Genomic DNA, 13,523 nt, shown 5'->3' on the forward strand with positions numbered 1-13,523 from the left:
TATTTATTTGTTTATTGAGCAAGTATGATGTACTGAGAACTTTTTATGCATTTTGATCACTTAAACTAATCAACAAGCTGTGCGACTACTAGGTAGGTAGAATCCATGATTCCATTTTGCAAATTAAAAAAAACAAAACCTGAAGTTTTTCAAAGCATTCAAGGAACTTGCCTAGGATTTGATCTCGGATCTCTCTGAAATTCCAGATGTTAACAATACTTAGACCATCACGCCCACTACCCTCTGACAGTGGGCACGTACTTGGCTTGTACTCCCCAAGCAGGTATAGATGGGACATTTATAACCATGGGCATGATTTGTAATAACTTGTTGATGTTGGTATGAGACATTTCAGAGCATTGCTTCAGTAATTCCTTGAATGCATGTGTTATTAGACTTGATGCAAGCCAAGAAGACGACGCCGGAAACAGCGCCGAATGGCATGTGTCTATCTCATGCCCGCTGCTTCTTCCTGTTTGCGTGCAGGGCCTCATCAGCTCATATAGGTGCCGATGGGAGCCTCCCAAGTGTGTTTCCTGTGTCCACCTCACCTCCCATCCACAGTGGCCCAAGACTGATGTTTTACAAACGTTCACAAGATCACGTCACTCTTCTGCTTGAAACCTCGCACAGGCTTCTTGTATCAGAGAAGAAAAACCAGATTCCTTGCAGAAGCCTGCCAAGCTCCCTAATACCGTCTGCGCCGACTGCCTCTCTCGATTATGCTCTGACCTGGTCCCTGCTGCGGCCCTGCTCGCATGATTGTTCTGCTGTCCTCCTGCTCCTCCAACGCGCCACGCTGCTCCCACCTCAGGGTTTAAGCTCCTCTGGTTCTCAGCACAGCTGGCCTCTTTGTTCGTATCGTTTAGGTTCTGCTGCAATGTCACCACCACGCATAGCCTTCCTCTCTCCCAGTGGCTTATTTTGCCTTATTTTCCGCACTGCACTGGTGTCACTCTATGCAATTCTTTCTTTTGTTGATTTGTTTCCATATGTTTGTCTCTACTTCCCCAACTGAAATACGGTTTTCGTGGGATCGGGAGCTTTGCTTTAGCTGCTGCCTGTCCACAGTGGCTCTGTCAGTGGCAGCTGCATGAATGAATGGGTTGTTAAATGGCGTACGTCAGTACTGTCGGCCTACCTGTGCAGCTCTCAGCGCAGCGCCTAGCAGTCAGAAAGCGCTCTCGAGCTGCTGCTCTTACTGTCAGGGAGTTCATTCGAAACTGGAATTTCGTCCTCACACACGCTCTACAAGTCTTAGGAATTGCCCAAGACAATGCGCTTCCTCAAAAGCCAGGAGACCCTCTCAGTCTCATGATTTGGATCCTGAAGTCTGTGTTATTCTGAAGCGGCTGCTTTCTGCCAGTTTTCAGCTCCTGTGGACTTGACCTTCAAACCAGCAGTATTCAGCTCTCATTTCTGACTGACCTTTTGCTTAGGCCCAGGGCAATGTTTTCATCTCTGACAAACTTGACCACTGCCAGTTTTTTAGCAGTGTCAGTCCTTATGAGAAGGAGTTTTGCTGCCTGTGCCACAATCATCTCTAATACCCGATAAACTGCAAACAATGGAGGCTTTTTTGGGGGGAAATGCTAAAACAAGGCATCTGCAATTCTGAGGCAGTGCTAAACTAGGGCACATGGAAAAGTTCTAGCACGGGGAATGCTACACTCACTATTCCCATTAGGAGGGGCGGTGGGGGGAACTGGACAGTCCTTACAATGGGCTATTATAAGGGCACCATTGAACCACGTAATCACAGGCCTTTACAAAACCATAAAAATGTGTCAAATATTATACAAACTCAAACTGTCTGGGCTTGAATGTTAGACTAAAAATGTCAAATAACAGGGTCCTCTTAATTTGATCAAGTATTTAAAGAAAAAATTGAAACAAGGCAAATTTCATCACTATATAACAACTTCATGGGTTTGTTTGCTAAATTTTCAATAGAAGAATTCTGCCTGAATATATTTTTATGTGTCCAGATCCACAGAATTTAATTTTTGTGGAATTTATAGATTTTTTTAAAACTACCAAATTTCTCTCATGTATATTATAGAAACTATTGAAAAGAACCACTAAAGTAGCAATTACTTATAATTCCATCACTGTTAAGACTTTGCTGAATGATTTGTAATTGTTTTTTCTGTCTACGCACATGCCTACACGTTTTAAGCCAGTTTGAGTCATTGTGTAGGTAGTGCTTCTGACCTGCTTTGTGCTCCTACTTAATTGTGAACTTTCCCTTCATGGAGTCATTTTATAAAATATGGATTTTAATGACCGCATTGTATCCATCTATATGCAGTGTTTCTCAACTGAGAATTTTGTCCCCGACAGGACGTTTGGAAGGTCTGGAGACATTTTTGGTTGTCACAACTGGGCTTGGGGGGAAAGTGTCACTGGCATCTACTGGGCAGAGGCTAAGGATGCCGCTAAACGTCCTACAATACACAGGGCAGACCTCCCCCCCACACACACACGCAGAAGTACCTGGCACCAAGATCAGTCATGCTGAGGTAGGGGAACCCTGACCTTCTATGGCTACCTCATAATTAATTTAACCCATTGCAAAGTATTAGATATTTGGTTCCAGTGTTTTGTTATTCGAGATAATGGTTGGTATGCTTTCTGTAAAGGGCCAGATAGTAAATATTTTAGGCTCTGGGGAACATAAGGTCTATTACTCAACCCTGCTCTAGCACTGTTACAGCTTGAAAGCAGTCACAGACTGCTTTCAATGAATGGGCATGGCCTTGTCCCCAGAAAGCTTTATTTACCAAACCAGGCAGAGGGCCCAAGGGTAGTAATTTCACCATTCCCGTTATAGATATGCTCTGATGACATTCTGGTACTTAAATCTTCACACCAATATGTGATGGTTTCCTTTGAGAAGTTCTTAGACGTGTGATTGCTGATGGGCCCGTGGATGTGCCTTTTAAAAGTTTACCTCAGCTTATTTGTTTCTCACCCATATCATAGGAGATTGTCCATTTAATGAGGCTCTTTCTAAATGCACATACACCACTACCTTCCTGTCAGACTTGGAGCGGCCTCCAGGAATGTGGGGTGTGAAAGGATAAAATAGGGTTTCTCATTTAAATGCCTTCGAGAGTCAGGCAGATAAGGATGAGGCCGACTGGTGGTCAGTGTCAGACTAAGGAGTGGTGGACACTGGCCAGTGGAGAGCGAGTGGCCCCTCAAAAGAGGGAAGCTGCCTGCCTCTGTCCACGCAGTCCCCGGGAATGCGGGTCAGTGTTGCTAGATCTTCTGATTTATCCAGAAAAATCAGAAATCCAAATTGGGTGTGAAAACTTCCAATTTTTAACTAAACACTGGGTAGGCCAACAAGCCATACCTGTAGCCTGTCCCCAGTATCCACCTGCTTGGTGACCTCTACTTTAACTGTGACCTATCAAGGGGTCTGCAGCTGAGAGGAGGAGGGACATCACAGGCCCCGGCCCTGTATCCCAGATCCTCAGGGCCTGAAGCCTCATAGGTGAGCGCTGTAAGAACTGACCATCTTTGTGCAAACGCTAAGAGAAAAGCAAGTTTTGTGTCTCGGAGTCGGGAGTCCGAGATCACTGTGGATCACTGCCTGGCCTGGAGACGTAGTTCCGCCAGAGCATTTTGAATTAGTCAGAAGAGTGAGGGACTGCCCCATTTCCACTAACTCAGGACATTTCCAGAGGCTGTCAAAGTCCTAGCCTCCAACCCCTGCAAGGGCCCTCACGATCGAACCCCTTGTTCCTGGCTTCTGCTCTCCCGTCTCCGTGCGCCTCAGCCACACTGGTTCCATTCATTCATTGATCCACAAATATTGCTGAGTGTTTATTATGTGCCAGGCCATGGTCTGGACAAAGCAGAAGGCGTGGGGCAGGATTTCCAATAAATTCTTAGGGTAGTTGTGGAAGATGAGGTCAGAGAGGTCATGATCCCAGGGTGGAGTGGGAAGGGGGCAAAGCAGGCAGGGGTCTGCAAACGTTGGCAAGCTTGTTAAAACATAGACTGCTGGTCCCCACACCCAGAGCTTCTGAGTTGGTAGCTCTGGGGTGGGGCCTGAGAATGTGCATTTCTACCAACCACCATGGGAAGCGTGGTTCAGAGACTTGGAGGTCATTATGACTACTCAGAGACACATAGGAAACCATACCAGAGCATCTTTTGGCAGAGGAGTGACATGACCTGCCATGTTTTACGAGGATTACTCTAGTCAGTGGATGGAAAATAGACTGCAGGAGGGCAAAGAGAGACACAGAAGGAAGAGTCAAAGGACTTTCAGTAATCCAAGTGAGAAATGGTGTCTTGGATCAGATGGTGACAGTAGAGATGGTGAAAATTTGTTAAATTCTGGATATATTCCGAAGAGGGAGCCAATACTTCTTGATGGATCAGATATAGAGTGTGAAGGAAAGAAAGGTGTTAGAGATGACCAGGCTTCCTGAAATGAGCAACTAGGTTGAACCATATGGAGATCATTTTTAGGACCAACAAAAAGAAGGGCAATTTCATGTTTCAACCTAATCTACTAAGCTGGAGAAGACCATGGGAGGAGCCGATTTGGAGCCGATGCTAAACATGTTAAGTGTGAGATGTCCGCAGTCCTGCAAATGGTGCTGTGGAGCAGGCAGTACGATGAATGTGGAGTTCGGAGACACCTGGATGGGGCATGACTCCCTGAGACAGGTGTAGGTCACCAGGGCTGAGTGTGCAGATAGAGAAAAGCAAGCTCTGAGCCTTGAGGCATCTGACATTTGAGAAGGGGAAGGATGAAGAGGGGGAAACGAGCAAAAGAGATGGAGAAGAAATGACGAAAGAGGTTTAGAGGAAAACCAGGCCAGTGAGGTAAATTAGAAGCCAAGTAAAGAACGTATGTTAAGAGACTCCTTGCTGTTCCCTGAACATGCAAGGCTTGTTCACACGTGGGGACTTTTGCACTTGCTGGGGTGCTCGTCCCACTACTGTGCCTGGCTCACCTCCTCCCCAAATCCACGTCTGTGCTTAAATATCGCTTTCTCAGTGAAGCCTTCCCTTTACAACCTGTGGAATAAATATCAGGAGAGTTGCCTGGCATCTTGTGGATACTCAGGCAGTATTTGTTGAAAGAATGATGCACATGTCACTCTTTTCATGGGAGCAGAAGTCCAAGTGAGAACGTTCAAACCTTGCCGTCAAGGTGTGGTGTGGTCCCTGGGGCGCCCCCAAGGCTGCTTGTTAGAAATGCAGGATCTTGGGCCCCACACTAGACCTGTGGAGTCCCACTGCATTTAACAAGCTCCCAGCTGATTTATCCACACGTTACTGTTTGCATCCAATCCTGTATCTAGTTCTTTGTGTATACGGAAAGAGAGCCCTGGGTATGCTCTCAGTCAATGACTCAAAATAAGAGGTTGAAACTATCAAAATCAGATGTCTTCTATGTTGCTTCTGTATTCAGTTATCATATGATTTTTTAAAAACTGCGTGAAGAGGTTTTCAAGAATATTTTATATGGTCATCCAAGTGATTTCTTAGTTTTATTTTGAATTCACCTAAGCTAGGAGTGAATACAAAATGCACAGCATCTGGTACACGGTAGACGATTTTGAATGAATGAATGCTAATTCTGTTTTTCTGTCATTTACAAAATCTTGCTGTCTACTATGACATACCTGTGCATAATGATTGATGGGATCCTCAGATCGCAGGATCTATAAAATACGTGTTTTTTTACCTCCCAAAGTGAGTAATGGATTAAGTTTATTAGATCTTGTGGTTTCTCTCCTAGGAATTTTATTCTGAAAGTGGTGTGTTGCCTGCCACTGCCCCGGATTATAAATGCTCTGCAGGCAGATGGCTACAACTCTTAAATTTCTCATAGTTCTCTTTGGCTAAGGTAAAAACTTGATTTTTTTAATACTCAGACCTTTGGCGTATTTTGGTCTGAGAGAGAGAAAAATACATATATGAGGAGTTTTCTTACAATACCTTTGTCCTGAGGCTCCTACAGTAAGTATCGCTCCTATAAACCCCAAGCCATCTGTCCTTGTGGTTTATGGTAAGCACACAGTTTTCTAGGTCATTAGCTAAGAATAAAAGACTGTCTAGGTAGTTTTGGTAGGGCTGTTCTAGTTTATTCTACTACAACATCAAAATTTCAAAAAATATATTTGCTATCCTTTCTTTTCATACACATTTACAACTCAATTCTCTGAATTCAGAAGCCTAATGATCCTACAAAGTAATGTGACAGGAAGTGGTATAAAAGTATACAGACCAATACAAATGGGACATGCTTCATATATGTTTCCGTGTGCACACACAGTGTATGTAAGTACACCTCTGGATTTATACAGTTTTATCTTTCCCTCTTGACTTAGTTAAAGCCCTAGATTAATATTCATCAGCCATGCAGGTGTTGGCCTCGTTTGCTGCTGGGGACAGAATAATGGAGACCTCGGTTTGATTTCTAATGCTGGCAAGTCTTAACTTTCTTTTCAAAGTTTCTGTTTCTTTGTCTTTAAAATAGGGAATATTTAAGCATACCCTGGGTTCTTACATGGCTGCTTGTCCAATTTAGGTGATATTTGGAAAAACAGCTACACAAAATTATACACACCTATGCTATTACATTTGTTTTAGAAAAATCACCTCATTCTTTCCTTTAAACCTTGCTAAAACTTCTCTGTAATAGGAAAGCTGAATTCTAATTAGGTGAAACTTTCTGACAGAGCAGGGATCTGTAGTTTCTGTAAAAATCCTGAGAGTGGATGTTTTAGGCTTTTGGGGCCCTGTGGGCTCTGTTGCAACTATAATATTTACCTCTGCCTTTGTAGCCTGAAAAACTGCATGAAGAGGTTTTCAAGAATATTTTATATGGTCACCCAAGTGATTTCTTAGTTTTATTTTGAATTGACCTAAGCTAGGAGTGAATACAAACTGCATAGCATCTGGTACACGGTAGACAATTTTGAATGAATGAATGCTAATTCTGTTTTTCTATCACTTACAAAATTTTTCTGTCTACTATGACATACCTGTGCATAATGACTGATGCGATCCTCAGAGTGCAGGGCCTGCAAAATGTGCAGCCAGGACAGTATGCAAATGAGTGGGTGTGGCTATGTTCCAAGATGACTTTATTTATGGACACTGAAACCTAGATTTCATATAATTTTCAAGTATCATGAAATGTTATTCTTCTTTTGATCTTTTCCAACCATTTAAAAATGTAAAATCTATTCTTACTTTACAGACCTTACAAAACTCAGAAGGGGACCTAGGTGGGTCACAGACCCCATGTGATAGGGAAAAGGACTCGGCTTATCAGCCACAGTCACTTCCAACTTTCCTTTATTTAAGTACTCTTTATTTTTGCTTTTGATTTGTACCTGATTTGGTTCCTCTCTCTCAGGTCAGGATTTACATCGTTATTTTTTTCTGTATTGATTGTTAAGGATTCCTTTGTATATACTGTACAGAAACCATGACTGAGTGTCTGAGAATACTATGTGTTCTGGGCTTGAGTTTTCTTTTGGGGTTCATTAGAATTGGGGGACTATGAACGGCCTTGGCAACTAGCAGATGTAACCTGGACAAGACTTTGTCCAAGTTATTTAAGGAAGCTAGCTTTCTCTGTTTTATTATTTATTTTCAGGGAATGGGGATCACATTGACCTTGTCTACGAACTGTCATTTAAAAAACAGTATGAAAGTATGAAAATAATGGTGACAGGTGGGTGGTAGTGGACAGCAATTGACTGAATTATAATTCCTTTAATTTTCCTTAAATTTACTGCGCAAAAAACACATTCTGTGTAAACATAAAATGAGAAATCTGAACACTTTGTTGATTTGTTAAAAAATAAAATAAATTATAAACTAAAAGGACTACGGCAATTTTCAGTTTTCCTTATATTCTGGTTTACAATTAATAGAGTAAATAGAAGAACAGTGGACATCAGATGACGATTTTTTTCCCTCCAGTGAATTATTTGTCAGCCAAGATGGTGGTATTTGCAGGCCCCCTGCAAATGTGCTCTGGGACCTCTTCAGAATGAAACTGATGGAAAATAACCTGTCTGTGTCACAGGGGAAGTGGCAAAGCGAAAGTGTGACAGTTAGAAGGTGATCCATTCCAATTCTCTTGCTATCAATTCAAGATCTGAATGAGGAAAGGAAAAAGAGAAAAAGATAGTAGCCTGAAACATCGCTGGAGGCAAAAATGACAAAACTGCAGTTGTCCTAATTAGGCCACATCCTGAGAAGGCGGGGTTCTTTGGAAAAGACAATAATGCTGGGGAAAAAGAAGGCAGCAGGAAAAGGGGAAGACCAAATGTGAGATGGACGGACTGACTGCGTGAAGGAAGCCATAGGCTGAGTCTGCGGGAGCCGAGCAGGCTGTGAGGACCGGACGTGGGGGACGTGGCTCATCCACAGAGCGGCCAGGAGTCGTGGCCGAGTCAAGGGCGCGTAACAACACAGTAACTGGGAAGCGAAGTGTCAAAGCCTTTGGTTTTTTGCTCTTTAACCAGATAGCGATCATTCTTTATGTGACAGAAAAATTTGGTCAATGAAATACAAAATTTGGATGAAGTATTCTAACTTTATTTTGTGGTCTATGCTCCAAGTGCTGAGCAACAAACACCCAGCTTTTGCTGTCTGAATTTCTTAATTGGGAACCATGAAAAAATTATCAGGAAATGATACAGATATTTAATGCCACATGTTTTAATTTGCATCCTTGTTTGCTGGCTATTTAAAAATTAATGAAAGGAAGTCAGTAACTAAAAAGCTATGGTCTATGATTGTTGAAGACAGAAGTTTTTATTTATATAGCTTTTAAAACAGTCAAGGGACTAGAGAGCATCATAGCAACGCTGTTGAGGAAGTCAGGGTAGGGTAGCATCTTCCTCCAGCATCTCCAGATGAAGGAAGCAGGGCACACAGAGACTGTGAGTGATGGGCGAGCTCTGTGGTCCTGCTTCCTCATCCAAGTGGCGAAAGACCCGGCTGGATGGAGTGGTGAGAAGAGTACTCTCTGTTCTAGGTCACAGTCCGTGTGGTCAGAGGGCCCTGGGGGCTTCAGGATCCTTGCAGCGGTTCTACCACATTAAAACTGTTTTCATAATAATGCCTAGACAGTCGGTTCCTTTTCCATGCTCATCTTATGAGTATACAGAAGAGTTTGACAAATGCTGCAGGATGTGTTAAAATGTCATTGTTCTGATGGCCAGTGGAATACGTGTTAGTGTGTAACCTTGTGTTTTAAAAATTTCTCGGTTTTAATGCCTAATATGCTAAATATTGATAGGTATAACCCACATAAACACAATAAATTTGAAGAGTTAAAAAGGGTGCTAAGACAAAAACGTTTGAGAACTGCCGTTTCAGATACATCGCTAAGTCAGTTAGAGGTGTGACTTCATTTGGTGCTGAAAACATCTCTGTGAAGCAGCTTCTATTATTACCCCCACTGAGCACATGAGGAAATGAAGACCTGAAAAAGCAAAGGATGTGCAGAAAGCCACATACGTAGTAAGTGGCAAAACCAGAATTCAAACCCAGTTTTCAAATTCTTAACTATTCTGCTCACTGTGCTGTCAGACAGGCCGTCTCTCAGAGATGCATCAGGAAATGCCTGGATTTTGACACTTATTTCTCAGAAGAGGAACTGACTTCTTCTCAGTACCGTGGCCACCCCCCAGGGAATATACATATGAAGATTCTCCTCATGAACAGTGTAAAGCAGAGGTCATATTCTAGTGGCTTGTAGGCTGAATCCAGCTCACAGATGGGTTTAATTTGTCTTGTACAGTGTGAAAAATCAAACAATCCGATGTCATTTTCTGTTTTTTTAATCTGGGAGATTTTACTTAAAAAAGAGGGTCAGATGGCCAGCTAAAAATTGGCAAAATGGACAACTAGCTATATTGGCCTGATATTCCATATCACCGCAGTCAGCTACACCTTTGTCAGCTGTTGCTTTTAGATGAGAAATGCGCTCTCCCGTTTGCCAGAGACCTCACCATTCCTTATTATCCCCGTATCTCATGAACCTCATTTATGTTACGTGATTCAGGTGTTTGGCTGGGAAATAGCTAGAATGTTCTTTCTACTGCACAGTATTTATGGCGAATCTCTTCTCAACTTAATTGAAAACTGAGAGGACACTGGCAGTCTGAGGGCAAAATACATCCCTCTCTGATGACCCCAAGCTGGGTGTAGTAAAGTGGCTTCTTTCCTCACTAAACCATAAAATTCTGATTCATTAAAGAATAAGGATCTGCCAGTGAATTAACATTTATTTTTAAATGTGCAGCGTTTTCTTCTTAATGTGTAATAGTGAAATAAGCACTTTACACTCACTGCCCTGGTTTTATGTTTATTTTAGTAATGTCTGTTGTCCTCATTCTTACTGTGTCTGGACCCTTTATGAAACTTAAAATGTCTCTGTGAACCTCTGCGTGCATGTTAGATCAGTCATTTCAAACAATTTGAGACTGTCAGCCTAACGTACTTCATTATCCTGGGCATTGGGACAGAATTATTGAATTTCAGATTTTTATGCTTAAAATAGCTCCCATTTCAGCAGTGAATGTTAACCATTATCCTAATTTTATTAGGTTGGTGCAAAAGTAATTGCGGTTTTTGCCATTATTTTTAACCTTCTAAACCACAATTACTTTTGCGCCAACCTAATAGATGTGTATTTATTTGCTGTTTTTCTTCCTTTGCCTCGCCCAAGACTATAAGCTTCATAAAGGTGGAAATGATATCAGTTTCTTCATAATGTATATCCTATGCCTTGTGTTTAGCACATAATAACAGTAAATAACGGAATGAATAGATGCGTAAATATATACATGCATCAGTTGTGTATATGATAACTCTCATTCTTTAGCCCCAAGAATTATATTAAGATCTTCAGTACAAATTTTCTTTCTAATTTGAGGGTTATGTTGGGGAGACCTTTATTCCACTTAAAAGTACATCCACATAAATATACATCCAGGTGTGTGTGTGCATGCACATGCACATTTTCCCTCTGTTATTTAGGATAGCTCCCCCTCTTCCTGATGCGTGGTCGGTAGGGAAGTTACATGTCTATCCAGCTAAGGATAAGCTGCACAGTGAGACGAGGATGCAAGATGAAGCCAATGAACGTGCCCAGTTCAGCACAGAGACGCCTCCATAAAAAAGACAGTCTTCCTGCAGTCAGAAGTGGCCAAGTTATCTGTTAGAAAAGTCTCATGTGTAACAGCAGTTTTTAGGCAGCGTCTTCTCTAAAGGGGGCATTAGCTCGTAACCTATTGCTGAAAGAGAAATACCATTGTCTATTAATACTACTGGAACTAAAGATGAATAGTGAATTGGCCTTGATCTGACAGTGAGTTTGACTTTGATAGCTCATCACTTAAAAAGGTTCTTTTATATTTATGAAAAAAAGCATGACGTCAAGCCAGGGGGGAAATTGGTATCAATATTTAAGTCCAAACTCATAGGGCTTCCAGAAAGAAAAAAAAAAGCCCCTTGTGTGAATGGGTTTTTTACATGCATAGCTAATTAGCTTAGGTTATTATAAGCAGGGCTGCTGTGATAAAGTTTCCGGTGGTGTCTCGGGATACTTTGTTTATAGTGCCTTCTCTATGCCAGTCTACGAGTCGGAATTACAGAAAGTAGAGGGAGTGAATAGTCTACCGTTTCTCCTTGGATTGGGGCCACCTAAAACGTTGTTATGCTGGAAATGCTAGAGTATAATCACTATCAGGTGAGCTTTATTCTTATTCCTATTTAGTCTCTGAAATGCAATGCAGTGAATCGAGTCGTTCACCTTTTCATGCTATTGTAATAGACACACTGTTTTCAGTAAATACAATTCTAGTAGTTTAATGCTGTTTATTGTTTGATACCGTAAGAAGTAATTCAGTGTAGTTTTGAACAAAGTAAATATTAGGAGGATTTTTTTCCCCTAGTGTGTGGCTGTGCTCTCATCAGCTCCTGGGCGTAGCTCATAAGGTTAAATTGTGATTATCAAGGAGAAAAGACTTTAAGTTGAGTATCATTGATTTTTTTAAAAAGCATTTCTAATTCTGTATTAATGTTTATAAGGAATAAGGAAGGAGGAAAAAATATCCTAGTAGCTTAATGTTCATATGTTTAAAAACACATACATATAAGTGTTATGCTTTTGAAAGAAACTGTTTAATGTAGAACTGCTTTTTATGTTGAGTTCAAGATCATAATTAAAACGTTGAATAATCATGTGCAAATGAAAGTGGGAGGAATTAATTCACAACTAGTTGATTTAATCATCAAAATGTTTCTGTTTATTTTCTACAACCATTTTACAGTTGTTTCTGAAGGAGTTTTATTTTTTCAAACAGAAAGCTGTTCTGCTTGCCAAAGAAAGTGAAATAAATTGAGTTATGCTCCTTCTTCTAGACTATGGTTTTGATCTTAATAAAGCCTTTCAGGTGTGTTGGGGAAACTTTTACAAAATTTTTAGTTATTAGACATGAGGAGAAGTAGCAGTACGTTGAAAAGAGACGTAGTGCTAATCAGCAGGGGAATAAAACAGCGCAAAGGATCAGCCCAACCCTCAGGGACTGGAAACTGCCGTAATATCAGACTCCATTAGCACAGCGCCTGGTGCGTAACAGCGGCTTCCTCGTTCATTCTGTGGGACCGCTGAGTCTCATGCTTGTGCCTGACGGTGAGCGTCCGAAACTCACAAATAACAGCGCTGTCTTCTCTTCCCTCCGTGGCTATGTTCAGGTGCAGACCCACCTGGAAAACCCCACCAAGTACCACATACAGCAAGCCCAAAGGCAGCAGGTAAAGCAGTACCTTTCTACCACTTTAGCCAATAAACATGCCAACCAAGTCCTGAGCTTGCCATGTCCACACCAGCCTGGCGACCATGTCCTGCCTCCAGTGCCGGGGAGCAGCGCACCCAACAGCCCCATGGCCATGCTCACACTTAACTCCAACTGTGACAAAGAGGTAATTCCTGTCTCCTCCCCTCCTGTTTTCTTACACGACGTGACTGTCTGTCGGGTTTTATTCCTGCACTTGTTGTGGACTCGGGTCTGTCCGCGCGGCCACAGCCACCGGCCTGTGTCCCAGACTCGCCAGCATGGCGGGCCCCCTCCGACCTCCCTGCCGTCGGTGTCACGGGTGATGTGGCTGTGCGCACGACGGCAGAGCCAGCCGTTCTGAGCGGACCGCGGAGGCCCGCGCACGCTCTCGCCCGGCCCGGTCTGCCCCTCTGCGTCAGCGGAGTGTTCTCTTCAGTGCCTCCCGTTCACAAAGCAGTGCAAATGCAGACAGGGCAAGGGAAGGTGGGAAAGGAAAAACAAAAATAGCAAAGGTGTGGGACAGGCGGTTTAGAAGTTCCGCTTGTTGTGACTGTCTGGAACATTATTTTTACTTCTCTCAGAGTTAAAACAAAATACAGAATGTGCATGGATGGATTTGAAAAATAAAGTACGTGAGAATTTAATAGAAAAGCAAAGATTTACTTGCTGGATACATTCAGT

The 13,523-nt window shown here is 42.3% G+C and overlaps 1 protein-coding gene across 13 annotated transcripts in view; it reads left to right on the forward strand.

The window, feature by feature from the left end:
- MITF (melanocyte inducing transcription factor) overlaps positions 1–13,523 on the forward strand; it is a 206,624-nt gene that overhangs the window by 164,533 nt on the left and 28,568 nt on the right. For 10 of the 13 annotated variants that reach the window (XM_033132654.1, XM_033132657.1, XM_033132655.1 and 7 more), the window contains exon 3: positions 12,760–12,987. In XM_033132654.1, coding sequence (XP_032988545.1) covers positions 12,760–12,987 — 228 coding nt within the window. Of the gene's footprint in view, positions 1–11,604; positions 11,753–12,759; positions 12,988–13,523 lie in introns of those variants that run through there. The other 3 variants (XM_033132661.1, XM_033132665.1, XM_033132666.1) reach the window with 3 other exon arrangements.

This window comes from Rhinolophus ferrumequinum, chromosome 17 (genome assembly GCF_004115265.2).
Source record: "Rhinolophus ferrumequinum isolate MPI-CBG mRhiFer1 chromosome 17, mRhiFer1_v1.p, whole genome shotgun sequence".
NCBI lineage: Eukaryota > Metazoa > Chordata > Mammalia > Chiroptera > Rhinolophidae > Rhinolophus > Rhinolophus ferrumequinum.